Source organism: Capsicum annuum, chromosome 3, assembly GCF_002878395.1.
Source record: "Capsicum annuum cultivar UCD-10X-F1 chromosome 3, UCD10Xv1.1, whole genome shotgun sequence".
Lineage (NCBI taxonomy): Eukaryota > Viridiplantae > Streptophyta > Magnoliopsida > Solanales > Solanaceae > Capsicum > Capsicum annuum.
Genome location: NC_061113.1, coordinates 262929756 through 262950136, shown reverse-complemented (window position 1 = coordinate 262950136; position 20381 = coordinate 262929756). Strand labels below are relative to the sequence as shown.

Here is a 20381-nt window from a genome sequence, read left to right as displayed (position 1 = left end):
GTTTTGATAGAGTGGTAAGTACTTCTCCATATTTAATCAGAGATCTCGAGTTCGAGCCCTAAATTTGGAGTCACCTTTGGTAGGAAGCGCTTTACCCCCATAGAAGGACCTCCCGGCGAAAATTCGAATTAATTGGACTCTAAAGTAAGTACCGGACATCGGATGACAAATTAAAAAAAATATTTAATTATAAATAAATGATCAAATGCCTATACAGCCTCTTAAACTTGATTAACCTTTATTCACTTTAATGTTAACTAGTGGTCATTGGACACTTTAATGAGTATGTGTGTGCCATTTAAAATTATCATATATATTGTAAAACAAACTTTGCACTAAACGTTGGGAGATAAACGTGTATTTTAGTGCTATTTTAAAATTTGTGAATGTTTTTAACTTATTTTACCCTTCACTTAATTATGTTCAGAACGAGACTATTTTACTCTTCACTTAAACATTATTCTTATTAATAATTTTGAACAAAAAACAAAAGAAGTAAAATTACCTTCTAATAAATGAAAACTATTACAAAAGAAAATTAAATACCGTCCATTAAATAAATTAATTGAATAATTTAACATTTTAAAACTTATCTTAAAATATTGAGAGCACTTGCATACATTCAAAATCGTTACATTTTTCACTGAACTAATTACTTTCAACATCTTTTATTTATGTTGGATAAAGTAGGAGTTACAAATAATCAAGTTAGGGCAGTATCATGATCTATTGTTAATTATTAAGGACCTTTTGTGATACTTATTTTTATATTACATGATTTTTCCAACATTTTCTCCCTTCGAGCAACACCTTTTAGCTAAGGATATGTTGGGTACATTTGGATCTTCTAAAACTTCGTTTATCTTTTTCCAATTTTAGCTTTTTATGTGTTCAGTAAACCAACTGATCACTCCTCTAGTTGAAGTAACGGGCCCTTTTTTCATTGCCTAGGTTCCTACGACCGATCTGTCACCCAACCTACTTAGCTTGAACAACCTAATTAAAGGCTTGGCCCCGTTCCATTTGGAGAATCACCCCTTATGGTACGACTTAGTAAATTATTCTCGCAGTTCAGATAAGATTAGAATTGGACTGAATTAGATCTCTGAAAACATGGTTCTTACCTCCCTTCCTCCTTTTAACTCGTCCATGGGTGATCCTTGCTCTCATATTCGAATGTTTGCTCGTTGTTTAGGTCGTGAGTGAGATTTCTACTCATTACAGTTTTAGTACATATAAATGAGGATAATTTGATATCCTCGATCTTGTTTTTCTCGGTTTAGTCTGCTAGCAGACAATCTCTTTTGTGGTGTTAACACAATTTTCTTGTATTTAACTTGTTTGTGGAATATGTATTAGATTGATCATTTGATATTTAGCCTTAGTTTGGCATTATAATCTTTCTAATAAAATTTGGATATGCCAAAGTAATCAAAATATAAAATATAGAACACACACCAAGAATATTGTCTACCGGAAAATACTAAGATACGATCATGCTCACATGTTTGCATTTAATCACATGTTTGAATTGAGCACTGTCCAATCATTAAAATATTCTCTTTCATTAATAATTTTCAACAAAAAAATTGTCTTCAAAATAAAAACACAATCAGTTGAAATTACTTGTCCAAACCTTATCACAGGATAATTAATTTAGCTTTAAAAAAAATGTCGTTCAACTTTTAATAGATATCTTAATTATTTAACTTTCTCACTTTTGTTGGTTTTCACTTTTAGAATGGTACCAATATGATGATATTATATTAGTTGTAGTGAAGCAACTCTTTATTCATAAACAAACTTAAAAAATAACTCTGTTGATTGAAATAAGCACAAATTTAACGTAACATTAATAATAAATAAAAAGAAACATGACATCAATTAAGACGAAGAGGATAAAACTTTACTTTTCAATATAATAATTGAAATTATTAAAAGGTAGGAAATTAATTATTTCCAGAGAAATAATCAAATACAATCCTTATTTTTAGGGACATTTAAAAAGGTATACATTTTGCTTCACAAATTTTTCCAAATCGTTTAATGCAAAAAGCTTCGCATACATCATTAGCAAAATGGAGATATTTCACTGCATACGCGATCGTAATAATTCGAACGTGTTCATTTTTCTTTTGATACTCAAACTGTCATCATACACCCATAATCGTTAGTGAAAATCATAATTTTGTCAAAAAAACAAAGGTTAGAATATGAAAAAGTAAAGAGATATTTCTTTTTAACTTTTAAGAGAATTAAGTTGTAGGTATACAATTAAAATGTTCAGAGATGTGCGCAAGTTAATTTAACCTTCTTTTATATAATTTTTTAAATGAAAAAGGATCCAAAATACCCCTGAATTATCTGAAATGGATCAAAAATACGCCTCGTTAGTTTTTTGACTAAAAAATACTCCTCTATTAAATATTTGGCTCAAAAATACCCTCCTAACATAAGTCCACCAAAGACGTCACCTAAATAAAAAAAAGCCAACTATACATTCCACATCAGCGTCCACGTGTATAATTTCTTTTTAAAATTTATCAAATAAATAAACTAGACCCAACCCAATAACCAAAATATCCGATCCTTTACATAAATGGAAAACATATAGTATCAATTTTCTTGTGTGTAGAGCCAAACTCCGTTGACGTTTGTTGTATGGCCATTATCCAGAACATATAATCAATCTCTAAAACAGAACAACTATCTAAATGAATAATCTCTAGAACAGAACAGCTATCCACATGAAGATAACAATCAGTTTTTATATAAGAAAGATAAACTTACCATCTAGAGTGCAACAGTGGAATTAGAAGGTGCTAGCCAAGCAACAAAATAGATCAATTTAATGAAAAACTGACAATATCATTAAAAGACTGAAAATTAAATCTGGATTATTTGCCAAATCAGCAAGAAAATTTGGCTTAGGATTCTCTAAATGGTTGTGCAGATGTGACGAAGAGGCATTGCTGGATAATGCAAAAGGAGATGAGTTGGTCTTGACAAAGAATGATTAAGGGAAAGAGAAATACCTGATTCTTTTACCCTTTGTCATTTCACTTCGGTTTGGGTCTTTTTTATTATGGGTCGGATCGGATAATAAATTAAATTGTGCTATTAAAAATAAAATTTTATACTTGGATGGTGACGTGGCATGGCTACGTGATTTTTTTTTTTTAATCTAGGTGGCATCTTTGGTGGACTTCTATTAGAGTGAAGGGCATTTTTGAGCCAAATATTTAATAAAGAGGTATTTGAGCCAAAAAACTAACGAAAAATATTTTTGATCAATTTTAAATAATTCATGAATAATTTTGACCCTTTTCTGTTTTTAAAAAATCTTAATAACAAATGCTAAGGATATGTGCAATGTTGTAACACAGTGTTCATCTGCACCTAGTATTTTTAATTGTTAATATAAATATATATGTCAAAATCCATAAGTTACAACAAATAGTCTACCTTGGACCAAAATTTTAAAAATATAAATGTTTAAATACTTAACATAATACCAGTAGTTGAATTTGATATCCTAAAAATTGATAAGTAACTATATTAAAATCTTAATTTGGACACTTACTTCAAAGATTTAGACATAATATCAAGAGTCAAATTTGATTGTTACTCTTTTTAGAAGGTTAATTAATTACTCACTAAGGGGTCGTTTGGTAGAATGTATTGTAAAATATATAGCATGTATTAGTTAATGTATACTACTAGTACCTTATTTTGTATGTCTTTTTGCCTATGTATAACTAATAAATGCCTTAGTACAAAACTTTTTCACTTTTTCTCTTCCTTCTTTTTGGATCAAACACTTACTTTCGATGAACTTCAATATGAAGATAACAAGTTTCTCAAGAATACACCAAGAACACCTTAGCTCGGAATGAGTTAAAAATTCGATCTTGTGCACCTTTCATCATTCTAAACTCATTCCACACATTATTTTGCTCAAATATTCTCACCCAAGACTTCAAATCTTTCAACCCACTTTAAAATTTTTCAAACCCAAGCTTCCAATGATAGGATAAGACTCAATATTACTGAGATTTAGCTCGAATTTGATATTTGGACTCTAATAGTGTTAGGAATGCAAAATTTGGGATCAGTTAGTTACTCGCCATGTTGGTCTGTCATAAGTTTGCTTCAACTGTAGAGAGGTCGACTACTAGTCTAAAGAGTGTCTCCAACATGAAATTTCCAGTCATTCAACTCATTTAGATCCGCTCGTGATGTTGTGACATCTTCAGTTAGAGATAGTGTGTATGACACCTCAATTGATGATTCAGTTGGTCCGAGTCGAGGTATTCCCCAAATTGATGTTTTTGGAATTGAAATTGGTCTTGGGTAACTGTGTTCCATCAACCCACTTGTGAAATTGATTTTGAAATATGATTTTTCACTTGGTTTGACTTACTGACCTATACTATTGCGTTGCATGAATAATTAAATTTGTAAACATGAATTTTAAAGGCCTTGTTGGTCAAGTTTTGGTTTCAAACTTGAATAAAGGAGGTCGATACATTTGTTTAATTTAATTTGATAAACTAAAGGAGGCCGAGACATTCCTCCTACTTGATTTAATTAACAAAATGGGGTCGAGGAATTCCCCCAAATTAATAGAATTGTAATATCATAATTATGAGCTTGCAAGCATATAGTATGTCAATACCAGTAGTGTGCCATTAATGGTAAATTCCTTGGGTAATGAATTGGTTATGTGAAACTTATTTTAAATTGGGCCTAATAGGGGTTATGTAGCTAAGCCGTGATGGTATGGGTCTTGGATGACTTATGAAACTCATGTTCGTCGAAGTGAGGTTTGGTCTTGATAACCTGTGTGTATGGTTCATACTATAGATATATATTTGTATCTTAGGTTGACATAGGGTTAGGGCATTCCCTGATCTTCTTTGATACCTCCAGTTCGTGCCGCTAACATGCACTAGGGCCCTTCAGCAGGGAGAGCTGAATCTATGTAGTACATGGGTTCCTGTTTATTATGTTTGATGTACATCATCCAAGATAATATTTTACTTTCATACTAAGCCTTGTTTTCTACCCCAACACGTTATATATTTATATGTATATGCATTTGCTTGTGTGCATTTGGATTTTGGACTGATTTTGAAATTATTAATCATGACATTAATATATCACTATTCTCTGAGTTACATGCTAGGGCTCATGCCATTAATCGTATTCGGATGGTGTATCCCCACGTGATGCAGAAATCAAAAATACTTTTGCTTTTTCTGCGCAGTGACTAAGTGAACGTGGGATAGCTCATGAGTCAGATTGAAGTGGTGAGCTTCCTTGCTTAGGAAGACTTCATTTCATTATTTGGTTCCCTTATGTCATATACTTTTCTTTGGTCTAGTTTAGGCTATCGTCGGGGGCATGTACCAACTTAAATTGATTTCGTTCTGTTTAGAAACTTTGTGGATTACTGTGGACTTAGGATTGATTTTTGAATTCTTAGACTTTTTTGATTCATAATTATCTATCTTGTGATATGTTTGAAATTCCGTTGCTATACTTGAATTGTGTTCCGTTTAACTAGGCAAAAGGGGTGGTCTCCGATCCTTGTTGGACTTGAGATACCCATTATGGCCAGGCCCTAGTTCGAATCGTGATAGGTTACGAGTCATATATAATTGTTTAAGTTATTTACTTATGATTCTCAGATTTAGCCTATTAATCTCTTTGTGACCCCTCTTATCTTACCTTTAGTGTATAGTCACACTTTATAATGCTTTTTCCTTAATTGAGCTCTATTGATACAAGACAAACAAGGAGAACACGAAACACACTCCAAATCAGTCCACTAATCTTAAGGATCCGAGGACCTTTTTTGAGACCACTCTCGGATTCGCTACCAACAAGAAGAATACAAGATTCAATGATGTATATAACACCCAAAATAGCATTAACACGTGAAGAACAAGAGGATTACAATAATAATAACCAACAGTTTCAACAACACAAGAAACAACACCAAAAGATTACACTAAACAAAGGGATAGAAAAATAGACTACATGAAAGCATAATCTTAAGAACCCAAGAGCATATTCCACTCTTGGACCCTTAACACTACACACTACAATTCACCTATCTCGTACATGGAACAAGAGGGACCTCGATCTCCCAAGCATCTAATGTTTCCAAGCTTGAATCCAACACGAGTGATTCCACACTCAAGTTGAAATCCCTAGTTACAATGTTTGGCCATAGGAGCCTTTCTCACAAGAGAGAAATGTCTAAGTTTCTACAACTTTCAATATTCATCAAAACTAAGACTAAAAACCCTAAGAGGTTCTATATATAGTGTATTACAAAATAGAATACAAAATAACCACAATACCCCTCAAGGGTGAGATGCCTATCAAGTGTAACTTAGGGGCTGTTTTTAGTGCATTTAGGCTCTATTTTACACTTCACTTGTGCACTTCCTTGGACGGATTCGTTATGCACTCTTTCTCCTCCATCCTCGTGGTCGTACGCGTATCATCCTCCCCTTCTTAAAAAGGATTCGACCTCGAATCCATACCTTGCAAATCAAGAGAAGAAAAATAAGTACACATCCTCATGACATGAGAGGTTAGGGTTAGTAAATACACACATCACATGCCATGCCAAGGTGGGAAAAACTTGGAGTATACCATACAAGATGTTCAAAGAGTCACATGCACCATCAAGATCAAATCTATAAACACCATCACTAACTTAAGATTTTTTAAGCATGCCACACATATGCTTAAGTAGTGGAATACATTCATGAGTAAGTTGATCTTCATTCACATCCTCACTAGCTGTTGGCAACTCACATACCAACGTAGACTCACCTTGGTTCACACAAGGGTCAACTAGTGTGTTAGTGCTCTTGTCAATTGGTAATAGAACCTTGTTCAAGTTATAAGGGCTAGCACTAGATGGACATAAATCATTCTTACAAGAAGAATCAATTTCGTCATCTAAAGGATCAACTAGTGCTTGCGTACTTACAACAAGAGTTTGGTCCTCATGTAACCTAACATCACCAAGAGTATTACCATAGGGAGACTCAAGCACCTCTACTCTAGATAAATCTACAACTACATCCACTTGGCCACTACTAGCCACAACACAACATTCTAAGTTCATAGGAGTGTAGGGAATAGTGTTTTTACCTTGTAGCTCACATGAGCTACGACCTTCCTCTGGACGTGTGTCCGGGCAGACCACTTGCTCCCTTTGACCTACCATACAATCTAACCTTTTATTTGCCATAGCTAGGTCTCGGGACATAGTGTCAAGGTAGGCCAAAATGTCATTGGTGGCACTGTTGTCCATGGGTTGAGAGGAGGAAGCCATGGGTTCCTTTGTAATTGTACCTAAAAAAAAAGAACGAAAAGAACACACCTACAAAATAAAACACAAGTTAGTTCGAAACAACCTCACCACACTCTCACTCTCGATTTTTACCTCACACTTGGTTTCATAAGTGTTGAAAGCCGGCTTGTACTTTGCGAGTGATTGAGGGTCGGGTCTACTCTTGCCCGGAATAGATTTTCGTTTGAGTTGACTCAAAGAAAATTTGTTTACGAACTTGAACCAACAAGATACAAAGAATTCACATAAGATAAAAGCACACAACAAATGCTTAACATGAATGAACGAACACAAAGACTAACTAACAATCTAGTAGATGAGTACTAGTTTGCCAATTAGTATTGGAACCAACGAAATTGAAACTAAGGAACAAAAAAAGGAAACTAAGAAATCTAAAATTTGAGCTTAAATATGTTGTGTGAACAGTAAAACATGATGTGGCAGCCACGTATTGGTCTTGGTCCCACACAACTTTTGTTGTCCAATTTCAAGTCTTGGTCAATTTTTCAATTTGGACTTTGGTGGAATTTATTTAAGGAGGGAAATTCAAACAAGTCTTGTAGCCCTTTTCAATTTCAAGTTTTCAAGACTTGACTTTCTTGTACTTCTCCTTAAAACATGGATCCTTAAATCATGGAAAAGTGTTGGAAAGTGGTTGAGACTTGAATGATAGGTCTTTGTTGGTTGTAGTGTCTTTCAAGACTAACAAATAATACACCTTTTTCCTTCAACTTTTTGAATTTAGCATTCACTTTATCTTCAACAATATATGAAGGTGGTGATTAACATCAAGAACAACAACAACAACACCAAGAACTACAACAATAATCTTCAAGAACACCAATAATTTTCACACGGCCACTCCTAAATTCCACTATAACAATATCTCCAACACTTGGCCAAGACAACTACAACTTCAATAAAATGGGTCTCAATCCACCAATTAACAACAATATCACGTGGTCAATCTTATAATATCAAGGAGAAACCATACGGCCAAAACAATCCACCACAACAATGTTCAACAACAATGGGCCAAGCTTATGTTCACAACAACAACATCAAAATACAAGCTCAAATCAAGATACAGACTCAATGTGTTAGTGAGGAACAAAACTAACACTTAGAGACAACAAATACAAGTAAAAATCTCGGCCAAGATGCAACAAAAACACGATTTTTGGCCAAGAACACAAAATGGCCAGATTGCTCTCTTTTCTGAAATTTTCAATTTTCAACTTTTTTTTTCAACTCTCAATCCCAAGATTGATCTTGTTAGAACAAAATCAAAGATGCCTCTAATACCAAATGATACAAGACAAACAAGGAGAACACGAAACACACTCCAAATCAGTCCACTAATCTTAAGAATTCGAGGACCTTTTTGGAGACCACTCTTGGATTCACTACCAACAAGAAGAATACAAGATTCAATGATGTATATAACACCCAAAATAGCATCAACACGTGAAGAACAAGATGATTACAATAATAATAACCAACGTTTTCAACAACACCAAAATATTACACTAAACAAAGGGATAGAAAGATAGACTACATGAAAGCATAATCTTAAGAACCCAAGAGCATATTGCACTCTTGGACCCTTAACACTACACAATACAATTCACCTATCTCTTACATAGAACAAGAAGGACCTTGATCTCCCAAGCATCCAACATTTCCAAGATTGAATCCAACACGAGTGATTCCACACTCAAGATGAAATCTCTAGTTACAATGTTTGGCCAAATGAGCCTTTCTCACAAGAGAGAAATGTCTAAGTGTCTACAACTTTCAATATTTATCAAAACTAAGACTAAAAATCCTAAGAGGTTCTATATATAGTGTATTACAAAATAGAATACAAAATGATCACAATACCCCTTGAGGGTGAGATGCCCATCAAGTGTAACTTAGGGGCTATTTTTAATGCATTTAGGCCCTCTTTTACACTTCACTTGTACACTTCCTTGGACGGATTCAATATGCACTCATTCTCGTCCATCCTCGTTGTCGTACTCATATCATCTATCGTCCTATGATGCCAATTGAGTACCAAATATTGTGGTACTCATGCTACACTTCTACATCTTTTTCCCTAATAAAGATCCTAGTACGAGTCACCATTGTTGACGTCACCCTCATGTAGAGTTGTTGATCGAATATTAGGGTAAGATTTTAGCATCTGGAGTTGACCTATCTCCCTCTATTGTGGAATTAGTCTTATTTTGCACCTTATGGAGACTATTATGTATATATTGCACTTGTCTAGTACTCTTTATGCTTAATGGTTCTTGTACTTATTATACTAGGTCTTGGGGATTCATTTTGTATATTTTGTTCTTTCCCCAACTATTTGTGTGCATGCCTCATATACTTTTTTTATTAGTCGTTTTATCTACTGTTTTTACCTTGTTCTTCCGTCCTTCACCTGTTAGCCCGTTACTTGTTGTTTCGGATTATGTTATTGACTTACCTACTAGCGGATTAGAGTAGGTACCAAAATAACTTGAGATTTTGGATTGTGACTTCTAGCCTCGTCAATCAATATGTTGACTTTCATCCAAATTTCTAATTTTCAAAAATGAAAAACTTCCCAAAATGCATCCGATCATCTCGGATAGCTATTATGGAAATAACATTATTTAATCTCTAAGCTCAAGATTGATTTTTAGGATTGTAACTACATCTAAGAAAATAATGAATAAATACCTTAAAATAGAATCGTATAGTTAGGTTTTTCCTAAATTTGACCAAATTATGTGAACTCACTTTTAAGAGTTTAGGTATGTAGTCCTACCATAGATCTATATATATGTATTAGTGAAACACTATTATCTTATATTCAGAGAGTGATTATCACTCAGTTATTATATTCTTTGATTCTCGCATCTCTAAATATGACAAAAATGGGGGTTAGGCCTAGTAGGATTGTCGATCTGAGAAAGAAAAAAGTTCTACTGGATAAAAGATTAGAATCGTTGTATAAGAAAGCAAAACATTTAGAAATTTTATGTGATATCGAAATTGGTATGTTCTTTTTTAGTCCTGGAGATCAAAATATTTTTGCTTGGCCATCTCTAACCCAAGCTACGGATAGGGTGAAGAACTATCTAGATTTCTTTGATAAGCAACGCCCAATTAAGATGGTCAAACATGAAGACTTCCTTCAGTCGGTACTGAATGCTAAGGAAGATAAAATTAATCAACTTGAGAAAATAGTTGAGAAGAAGGAAATAGAGTACAATTTCAATCAACTTGTTGAGGAAATAAAAAGATTTGATGAACTTGAGGTTAGAGAAATTAAAGCGTTGATCAATCTATTTGCTGTTAAGAGGGCCCAGCTGGACGAAAGGGCTAAACAACTTAATGAAAATGTTGAAACTGAAATTGATTCTAATGACTACAATGATGGAAAAGAGAATGAAGGGCATCTTTAATTATGTTGAGCATGCTATTTTGTTCTTTCTATTATTATTTTGTCTTCTTCTCTTTTAATAACATTTTCTATATATGAATTTATTTTTTGTTTTTTCATCTATTTGTGTTATGGTTGTCTATATATATATATATATATATATGATATTTTATTTAAGTCCATTCAACCTTATTGTTTTATTTCTTTTTGAAATTTCATTTAAAAAGAAAATGTTTTTTTGTCTTATTAAACTATTTCAAAACTTAAAGAAAATTTCAAAACAATTTAAGAAAAGACAGGGTCGCCACTTGATTCTTTCTGAAAATATTAATAAAACTTTAAAAGAATTTTAAAAGATTATAAATAGAAAAAACACTTAAAGTGAGAGAAAATGGGTAAGGGTTCTCGTAACATCTTGAGGTGATTTTTAAGACACTCAAGAATGTTTATAAAAATAGTTGACTAAAAGACAATTGACTGACTTTGTTAAAAAGTTTCTAAATTCTTAAGTTTTGGAATTATCCAAAGCATTTCATAAAAAATAGCATCTACACTATTCATGAAGAAGATCCATTTAACTTGAAGTGATTTTCTTCAAATAATAGAATCAAATTAGTTACTATCTTTTTTGAAGAAGTAAGATTTTTCAAATAGATACTACATCAAAATGAATACTCAACTAATTAATAGAAAACATGTTTGATTTCTTGAGGAAAGTTAATTTTTAAAAGTAAGTTGCATCAACTCAAATGAACTATTAGCCACATGAACAAAAGTGAATGTCATTCTAGTAGAGTTTTCAAATAGGTGGCGTCCTTGGTGGACTTCTGTTAGAGTAAGGGGCATTTTTGAGCCAAATATTTAACAGAGGGGTATTTAAACCAAAAAGCTAACGAGGAATATTTTTTATCCATTTTAAATAATTCATGAATAATTTTGATCCTTTTCCGTTTTTAAAAAATATTAATAATAACTACTAAGGATATGTGCAATGTCGTAACACAGTGCTCATCTGCACCTAGTATTTTTGATTGGTAATATAAATATATATATCAAAATCCATAAATTACAACAAATAGTCTACCTTGGACCAAAATTTTAAGAATATAAATGTTTAAATACTTAACATAATACCAGTAGTTGAATTTGATATCCTAAAAATTGATAAGTAACTCAATTAAAATCTTAATTTGGACACTTACTTTAAAGATTTAGACATAATATCAAGAGTCAAATTTGATTGTTACTCTTTTAAGAAGGTTAATTAATTACTCACTAAGGGGTCGTTTGGTAGAATGTATTGTAAAATATAATGCATGTATTAGTTAATGTATACTACTAGTACCTTATTTTGTATGTCTTTTTGCCTATGTATAACTAATAAATGCCTTAGTACAACACTTTTTCACTTTTTCTCTTCCTTCTTTTTGGATCAAACACTTACTTTCGATGAACTTCAATATGAAGATAACAATTTTTTCAAGAACCCACCAAGAACACCTTAGCTCGGAATGAGTTAAAAATTTGATCTTGTTCACCTTTCATCATGCTAAACTCATTCTACACATTATTTTGCTCAAATATTCTCACCCAAGACTTCAAATCTTTCAACCCACTTTAAAATTTTTCAAACCCAAGCTTCCAATGATAGTATAAGACTCAATATTACTGAGATTTAGCTCGAATTTGATATTTGGACTCTAATAGTGTTAGGAACTCAAAATTTGGGATCAGTTTGTTACTCGCCATGTTGGTGTGTCATAAGTTTGCTTCAACTGCAGAGAGACCGACTACTAGTCTAAAGAGTGTCTCCAATATGAAATTTCCAGTCATTCAGCTCATGATCAGCTCGTGGTGTTGTGGCATCTTCAGTTAGAGATAGTGTGTATGACACCTCAATTGATGATTCAGTCGGTCCGAGTCAAGGTATTCCTCAAATTGGTGTTTTTGGACTTGAAATTGGTCTTGGGTAACTGTGTTCCATCAACCCACTTGTGAAATTGATTTTGAAATATGATTTTTCACTTGGTTTGACTTACTGACCTATACTATTTCATTGCATGAATAATTAAATTTGTAAACATGAATTTTAAAGGCCTTGTTGGTCATGTTTTGGTTTCAAAGTTGAATAAAGAAGGTCGAGGCATTCGTCTAATTTAATTTGATAAAATAAAGGAGGTCGAGGCATTCCTCCAGCTTGATTTGATGAACAAAATGGGGTCAAGGAATTCCCCCAAATTAATAGAATTGTAATATCATAATTATGAGCTTGCAAGCATACAGTATGTCGATACCAGTAGTGTGTCATTAATGGTAAATTCCTTGGGTAATGAATGGGTTATGTGAAACTTATTTTAAATTGGGCCTAATAGGGGTATTGTAGCTAAGCCGTGATGGTATGGGTCTTGGATGACTTATGAAACTCATATTCGTCGAAGTGAGGTTTGGTCTTGATAACCTATGTGTATGGTTCACACTATTGATATATATTTGTATTTTAGGTTGACGTAGGGTTGGGGCATTCCTTGATCTTCCTTGATACCTCCGGTTCGTGCAGCTAACATGCGCTAGGGCCCTTCAGCAGGGGGAGCTGAATCCATATAGTCCATGGGTTCCTATTTATTACGTTTGATCTACATCGTCCAAGATAATATTTTACTTTCATACTAAGCCTTGTTTTCTAACCCAACACGTTATATATTTATATGTATATGCATATGCTTGTGTGCATTTGGATTTTGGACTGATTTTGAAATTATTAATCATGACATTATTATATCACTATTCTCTGAGTTACATGCTAGGGCTCATGCCATTAATCGTATTCGGATGGTGTATCCCCACGCGATGCAGAAATCGAAAATACTTTTGTTTTTCCTGCGGAGTGACTAAGTGATCGTGGGATAGCTCATGAGTCAGATTGAAGTGGTGAGCTTCCTTGCTTAGGAAGACTTCATTTCATTATTTGGTTCCCTTATGTCATATACTTTACTTTGATCTAGTTTTGGTTATCGTCGGGGGCATGTACCAACTTAAATTGATTTCTTTCTATTTAGAAACTTTGTGGATTACTGTGGACTTAGGATTGATTTTTGAATTCTTAGACTTCTTTTGAGTCATAATTATCTATCTTGTGATATGTTTAAAATTCTGCTGCTATACTTGAATTGTGTTTCGTTTAACTAGGCAAAAGGGGTGGTCTCCGATCCTTGTTGGACTTGTGATACCCGTTATGGTCAGGCCCTAGTTCGCATCGTGATAGGTTAAGAGGACAATTTTATATTTTTCATATATTACTGTTTAAGTTATTTACTTATGATTCTCATAATTGTCTAGATATAGCCTATTATTCTCTTTGTGACCCCTCTTATCTTACCTTTAGTGTATAGTCATACTTTATAATGCTTTTTCCTTAATTGATCTCTATTGATACAAGACAAACAAGGAGAACACGAAACACACTCCAAATTAGTCTACTAATCTTAAGGATCCGAGGACCTTTTTGGAGACCACTCTCGGATTCGCTACCAACAAGAAGAATACAAGATTCAATGATGTATATAACACCCAAAATAGCATCAACACGTGAAGAACAAGAGGATTACAATAATAATAACCAAAGGTTTCAACAACACAAGAAACAACACCAAAAGATTACACTAAACAAAGGGATAGAAAGATAGACTACATGAAAGCATAATCTTAAGAACCCAAGAGCATATTCCACTCTTGGACCCTTAACACTACACACTACAATTCACCTATCTCTTACGTGGAACAAGAGGGACCTCAATCTCCCAAGCATCCAATGTTTACAAGCTTGAATCCAACACGAGTGATTCCACACTCAAGTTGAAATCCCTAGTTATAATGTTTGGCCATAGGAGCCTTTCTCACAAGAGAGAAATGTCTAAGTGTCTACAACTTTCAATATTCATCAAAACTAAGACTAAAAATCCTAAGAGGTTCTATATATAGTGTATTACAAAATAGAATACAAAATGACCACAATACCTCTCAAGGGTGAGATGCCCATCAAGTGTAACTTAGGGGCTGTTTTTAGTGCATTTAGACCCTCTTTTACACTTCACTTGTGCACTTTCTTGGACGGATTCAATATGCACTCGTTCTCGTCCATCCTCGTGGTCGTACTCGTATCATCCTCCCCTTCTTGAAAAGGATTCAACCTCGAATCCATACCTTGTAAATCAAGAGAAGACATACAAGTACCCATCCTCATGACATGAGAGGTTAGGGTTAGCAAAATACACACATCACATGCCATGCCAAGGTGGGACAAACTTGGATATACCCAGGAGTCCTTTGTGTTGAACATGAAAACCTTAGTATAATTGGAACAAAGGAAGAGGTCATCATTAACAAAAAAGAGACAAGAAAGAACTTTGCCTTCCTTCATTCTCTCCCACAATCAAACATTGCTTGTCGTCTTGACCAAGTATCAAGTAGGAAGTGTAGAAATTCCCACATTCCGGAAGGGTGCCGTGTCAAATGGAAGAAGTAGCCAAGGGTCTAAGCTGAGGTTAGCCCTTTTTTCCCCTAGAATGTCACTCCCACAACCACGGATGACATTTTCCTTTAAGAGAAGACTAACATTCAAGAATAGAGAGACACGACCTAGAAGTCCTACCTCAAAAAGATATATGCCATCATTTACAACATTTCCATACACATGATCTCTATGAACAAAACTACTAGCATGGATTTTACCACAAAAGATGTTCAAAGAGTCACGTGCACCATCAAGATCAACTCTATAAACACCATCACTTACTTGAGATTTTTTAAGCATGCCACATATATGCTCAAGTAGTGGAATACATTCATGAGTTAGTTGATCTTCATTCACATCCTCACTAGTTGTTGGCAACTCACATACCAACGTAGACTCACCTTAGTTCACACAAGGGTCAACTAGTGTGTGAGTGCTCTTGTCAATTGGTAATAGAACCTTGTTCAAGTTATAAGGGCTAACACTAGATGGACATAAATCATTCTTACAAGAAGAATCAATTTCGTCATCTAAAGAATCAACTAGTGCTTGCGTACTTACAACAAGAGTTTGGTCCTTGCGTAACCTAAAATAACCAAGAGTATCACCATAGGGAGACTCAAGCACCTCTACTCTAGGTAAATCTGCAACTACATCCACTTGGCCACTACTAGCCACAACACAACATTCTAAGTTCATAGGAGTGTCGGGAATAGTGTTTTTACCTTGTAGCTCACATGAGCTACGACCTTCCTCTTGACGTGTGTCTGGGCAGACCACTTGCTCCCTTTGACCTACCATATGATCCAACCTTTCATTTGCCATAGCTAGGTCTCGGGACATAGTGTCAAGGTAGGCCACAATGTCATTGGTGGCATTGTTGTCCATGGGTTGAGAGGTGGAAGCCGTGGGTTCCCTTGTAATTGTACCTAAAAAAAAAGAATGAAAAGAACACACCTACAAAATAAAACACAAGTTAGTTCGAAACAACCTCACCACACTCTCACTCTCGATTTTTACCTCACACTTGGTCTCACAAGTGTTAAAAGCCAGCTTGTACTTAGTGAGTGATTGAGGGTCGGGTCTACTCTTGCCCGGAATAGATTTTCGTTTGAGTTGACTCAAAGAAAATTTTTTTACGGACTTGAACCAACAAGATACAACGAATTCACAAAAGAGAAAAGCACACAACAAACGCTTAACACGAATGAACGAACACAAAGACTAACTAACAACCTAGAAGATGAGAACTAGTTTGCCAATTAGTATTGGAACCAACAAAATTGAAACTAAGGAACAACAAAAGGAAACTAAGAAATCTAAAATTTGAGCTTAAATATGTTGTGTGAATATGATGTGGCAGCCACGTATTGGTCTCGGTCCCATACAACTTTTGTTGTCCAATTTCAAGTCTTGGTCAATTTTTCAATTTGAACTTTGGTGGAATTTATTTAAGGAGGGAAATTCAAACAAGTCTTGGAGCCCTTTTCAATTTCAAGTTTTCAAGACTTGACTTTCATGTACTTCTCCTTAAAACATGGATCCTTAAATCATGGAAAAGTGTTGGAAAGTGGTTGAGACTTGATTGATAGGTCCTTGTTGGTTGTAGTGTCTTTCAAGACTAACAAATAATACACCCTTTTCCTTCAACTTTTTGGATTTAGCATTCACTTTATCTTCAACAATATATGAAGGTGGTGATTAACATCAAGAACAACAACAACACCAAGAACTACAACAATAATCTTCAAGAACACCAATAATTTTCACACGGCCACTCCCAAATTCCACAATAACAATATCTCCAACACTTGGCCAAGACAACTACAACTTCAATAAAATGGTTCTTAAGCCACCAATTAACAACAATATCACGTGTTCAATCTTAAAATATCAAGGAGAAACCATACGGCCAAAACAATCCACCACAACAATGTTCAACAACAATCGGCTAAGTTTATGTTCACAACAACAACATCAAAATACAAGCTCAAATCAAGATATAGTCTCAATGTGTTAGTAAGGAACAAAACTAACACTTATATACAACAAAGACAAGTAAAAATCTCGGCCAAGATGCAACAAAAGCACAATTTTCGGCCAAGAACACAAAATGGCCAGATTGCTCTCTTTTCTGGAATTTTCAGTTTTCAACTTTTTTTTCAACTCTCAAGCCCAAGATTGATATTGTTAGAAAAAAATCAAAGATTATTCTGATACCAAATGATAAAAGACAAACAAGGAGAACACGAAACACACTCCAAATCAGTCCACTAATCTTAAGGATCCGAGGACCTTTTTGGAGACCACTCTCGGATTCGCTACCAACAAGAAGAATACAAGATTCAATGATGTATATAACATCCAAAATAGCATCAACACGTGAAGAACAAGAGGATTACAATAATAATAACCAAAGGTTTCAACAACACAAGAAACAACACCAAAAGATTACACTAAACAAAGGGATAGAAAAATAGACTACATGAAAGCATAATCTTAAGAACCCAAGAGCATATTCCACTCTTGGACCCTTAACACTACACACTACAATTCACCTATCTCTTACGTGGAATAAGAGGGACCTCAATCTCCCAAGCATCCAATGTTTCCAAGCTTGAATCCAACACGAGTGATTCCACACTCAAGTTGAAATCCCTAGTTACAATGTTTGGCCATAGGAGCCTTTCTCACAAGAGAGAAATGTCTAAGTGTCTACAACTTTCAATATTCATCAAAACTAAGACTAAAAACTCTAAGAGGTTCTATATATAGTGTATTACAAAATAGAATACAAAATGACCACAATACCCCTCAAGGTGAGATGCCCATCAAGTGTAACTTAGGGGCTGTTTTTAGTGCATTTAGGCTCTCTTTTACACTTCACTTGTGCACTTTCTTGGACGGACTCAATATGCACTCATTCTCGTCTATCCTCATGGTCGTACTCATATCATCTATCGTCCTATGATGCCAATTGAGTACCACATATTGTGGTACTCATGCTACACTTCTGCATCTTTTTCCCTAATGAAGATCCTAGTACGAGTCACCATTGTTGACGTCACCCTAATATAGAGTTGTTGATCGAATATTAGGGTGAGATTTTAGCATCTGGAGTTGACCTATCTCCCTCTATTGTGGAATTAGTCTTATTTTGCACCTTATGGAGACTATTATGTATATATTGTACTTGTCCAGTACTCCTTATGCTTAATGGTTCTAGTACTTACTGTACTAGGTCTTGGGAATTCATTTTGTATATTTTGTTCTTTCCCCAACTATTTGTGTGCATGCTTCATATACTTTTTCTATTAGTCATTTTATCTACTGTTTTTACCTTGTTCCTCCGTCCTTCACCTGTTAGCCCGTTACTTGTTGTTTCGGATTATGATATTGACTTACCTACTAGCGGATTAGAGTAGGTACCAAATTTACTTGAGATTTTGGATTGTGACTTCTAGCCTCGTCAATCAATATGTTGACTTTCATTCAAATTTCTAATTTTCAAAAATGAAAAACTTCCTAAAATTCATCCAATCATCTCAGATAGCTATTATGGAAATAACATTATTTAATCTCTAAGCTCAAGATTGATTTTTAGGATTGTAACTACATCTAAGAAAATAATGAATAAATACCTTAAAATTCAGACCGTATAGTTAGATTTTTCCTCAATTAGACCAAATTATGTGAACTCACTTTTAAGAGTTTTGGTATGTAGTCCTACCATAGATCTATATATATGTATTAGTGAAACACTGTTATCTTATATTCAGAGAGTGATTATCACTCAGATATTATATTCTTTGATTCTCGCATCTCTAAATATGACAAAAATGGGGGTTAGGCCTAGTAGGATTGTCGATCTGAGAAAGAAAAAAGTTCTACTGGATAAAAGATTAGAATCGCTGTATAAGAAAGCAAAACATTTAGAAATTTTATGTGATATCGAAATTGGTATGTTCTTTTTTACTCCCGGAGATCAAAATATTTTTGCTTGGCCATCTCTTACCCAAGCTACGGATAGGGTGAAGAACTATCTAGGTTTCTTTGATAAGAAATGCCCAATTAAGATGGTCAAACATGAAGACTTACTTCAGTCGGTACTGAATGCTAAGGAAGGTAAAATTAATCAACTTGAGAAAATAGTTGAGAAGAAGGAAATGGAGTACAATTTCAACCAACTTGTTGAGGCAGGAAAAAAATTTGATGAACTTGAGGTTAGAGAAATTAGAGCGTTGATCAATCTATTTACCGTTAAGAGGGCCCAGCTGGACGAAAGGGCTAAACAACTTGATGAAAATGTTGAAACTGAAATTGATTCTAATGACTACAATGATGGAGAAGAGAATGACGGGCATCTTTAATTATGTTGAGCATGCTATTTTGTTCTTTATATTATTATTTTTTCTTATTCTCTTTTAATAACATTTTCTATATATGAATTTATTTTTTTTTTTCATCTATTTGTGTTATGGTTGTCTGTAAATATATATATATATATATATATATATAGGATATTTTATTTAAGTCCATTCAACCTTATTGATTTATTTCTTTTTGAAATTTCATTTAAAAAGAAAATGGTTTTTGTCTTTTTAAACTATTTCAAAACTTAAAGAAAATTTCAAAACAATTTAAGAAATGACAGGATCGCCACTTGATTCTTCCAGAAAATATTAAGGAAACTTTAAAAGAATTTCAAAAAATTGAAAATAGAAACAAACACTTAAAGTAAGAGAAAATGGGTAAGGGTTCTGGTAACATCTTAAGGTGATTTTTAAGGCACTCAAGAACATTTATAAAAATAGTTGACTAGAAGATAATTGATTGACTTTGTTAAACAGTTTCTAAATTCTTAAGTTGTGGAATTATCCAAAGCATTTCACAAAAAATAGCATCTACATTATTCATGAAGAAAATCCATTTAACTTGAAGTGATTTTCTTGAAATAATAGATTCAAATTAGTTGCTAGTTTCTTTTTTGAAGAAGTAAGATTTTTCAAATAGATACTAGATCAAAATGAATACTCAACTAATTAATAGAAAACATGTTTGATTTCTTGAGG

At 33.9% G+C, this 20381-nt stretch overlaps 2 protein-coding genes across 2 annotated transcripts; both read left to right on the top strand.

The window, feature by feature from the left end:
• The first annotated feature begins 10290 nt into the window (after window positions 1-10290).
• LOC107864763 (agamous-like MADS-box protein AGL66) lies at window positions 10291-10821 on the top strand. The gene has a single exon (XM_016711192.2). It carries the CDS (start codon window positions 10291-10293, stop codon window positions 10819-10821), a length of 531 nt encoding a protein of 176 aa, XP_016566678.2.
• Window positions 10822-19148: 8327 nt separating this feature from the next.
• Window positions 19149-19679, top strand: LOC107864764 (agamous-like MADS-box protein AGL66). The gene has a single exon (XM_016711193.2). The coding sequence runs from the start codon at window positions 19149-19151 to the stop codon at window positions 19677-19679; it is 531 nt and encodes a 176-aa protein (XP_016566679.2).
• Window positions 19680-20381: the final 702 nt, after the last annotated feature.

Excerpts from the sequence above, each read along its gene's own strand:
- LOC107864763 (XM_016711192.2), top strand. The coding sequence starts at position 10,291 with ATGGGGGTTAGGCCTAGTAGGATTGTCGATCTGAGAAAGAAAAAAGTT.
- LOC107864764 (XM_016711193.2), top strand. The coding sequence starts at position 19,149 with ATGGGGGTTAGGCCTAGTAGGATTGTCGATCTGAGAAAGAAAAAAGTT.